Source organism: Arachis ipaensis, chromosome B04, assembly GCF_000816755.2.
Source record: "Arachis ipaensis cultivar K30076 chromosome B04, Araip1.1, whole genome shotgun sequence".
In the NCBI taxonomy this organism is placed as follows: Eukaryota; Viridiplantae; Streptophyta; class Magnoliopsida; order Fabales; family Fabaceae; genus Arachis; species Arachis ipaensis.
Window position 1 is genome coordinate 14,875,820 of NC_029788.2, and position 608 is coordinate 14,876,427.

Consider the following 608-nt stretch of genomic DNA (forward strand, 5'->3'; position numbering starts at 1 on the left):
TCTCATTGTCATACCTTATTTAATGTTCATGTATAAGTTATTGTGGGAGATTTAGTTTTCTTGTAAGCAATTAACTGAAATAGGAATAAAAATCATATCTAAATTAGCAAAGAAAGTTATATGATAATGCAACTGCTATAAATAGTTTTTTTTTGCACACCACAATCATGCATGCATTGTGATCATGCAATCCTATTTCATCATTTGGTCGCGACTACTATATCTGACTGCTAAACCTTTTTGCAGATTGCAGAATATGTGTTTGGAATGCTTCTGATGGCAGCTTAGTACACTCGTTGACTGGACATACTGATTCTGTGAGTATTCACTTTCTTGGTTTTTGCTTTAAATACCATTTTTTCACTGTCAGAAGACATAGCAGTTGTGGTTTATAGGCTTGTTACGACAATTATATGCATGACATCTGATACTTATTGTTGTGTTTCTCCGTTTTTGTTTCAAAGTTTACAAGTTGATTTGATTATGTTTCAAACGGTTGACCTTTTTGTTTTGCAATTCACTAGATATCATTTTTTGCTTTATAATGATAAAGCACAGGGCTTTTTAAGAGAGAGAAGAGAAGTGAAAAAAAGAAAAAAAAAGGGGGG

The 608-nt window shown here is 32.4% G+C and overlaps 1 protein-coding gene across 6 annotated transcripts in view; it reads left to right on the forward strand.

The window, feature by feature from the left end:
• Positions 1–608, forward strand: part of LOC107638995 (bromodomain and WD repeat-containing protein 3) — a 14,077-nt gene that overhangs the window by 7,529 nt on the left and 5,940 nt on the right. For all 6 annotated transcript variants that reach the window (XM_021120858.1, XM_016342398.2, XM_021120860.1 and 3 more), the window contains one exon: positions 247–317. In XM_021120858.1, coding sequence (XP_020976517.1) covers positions 247–317 — 71 coding nt within the window. The remainder of the gene's footprint in view (positions 1–246; positions 318–608) is intronic.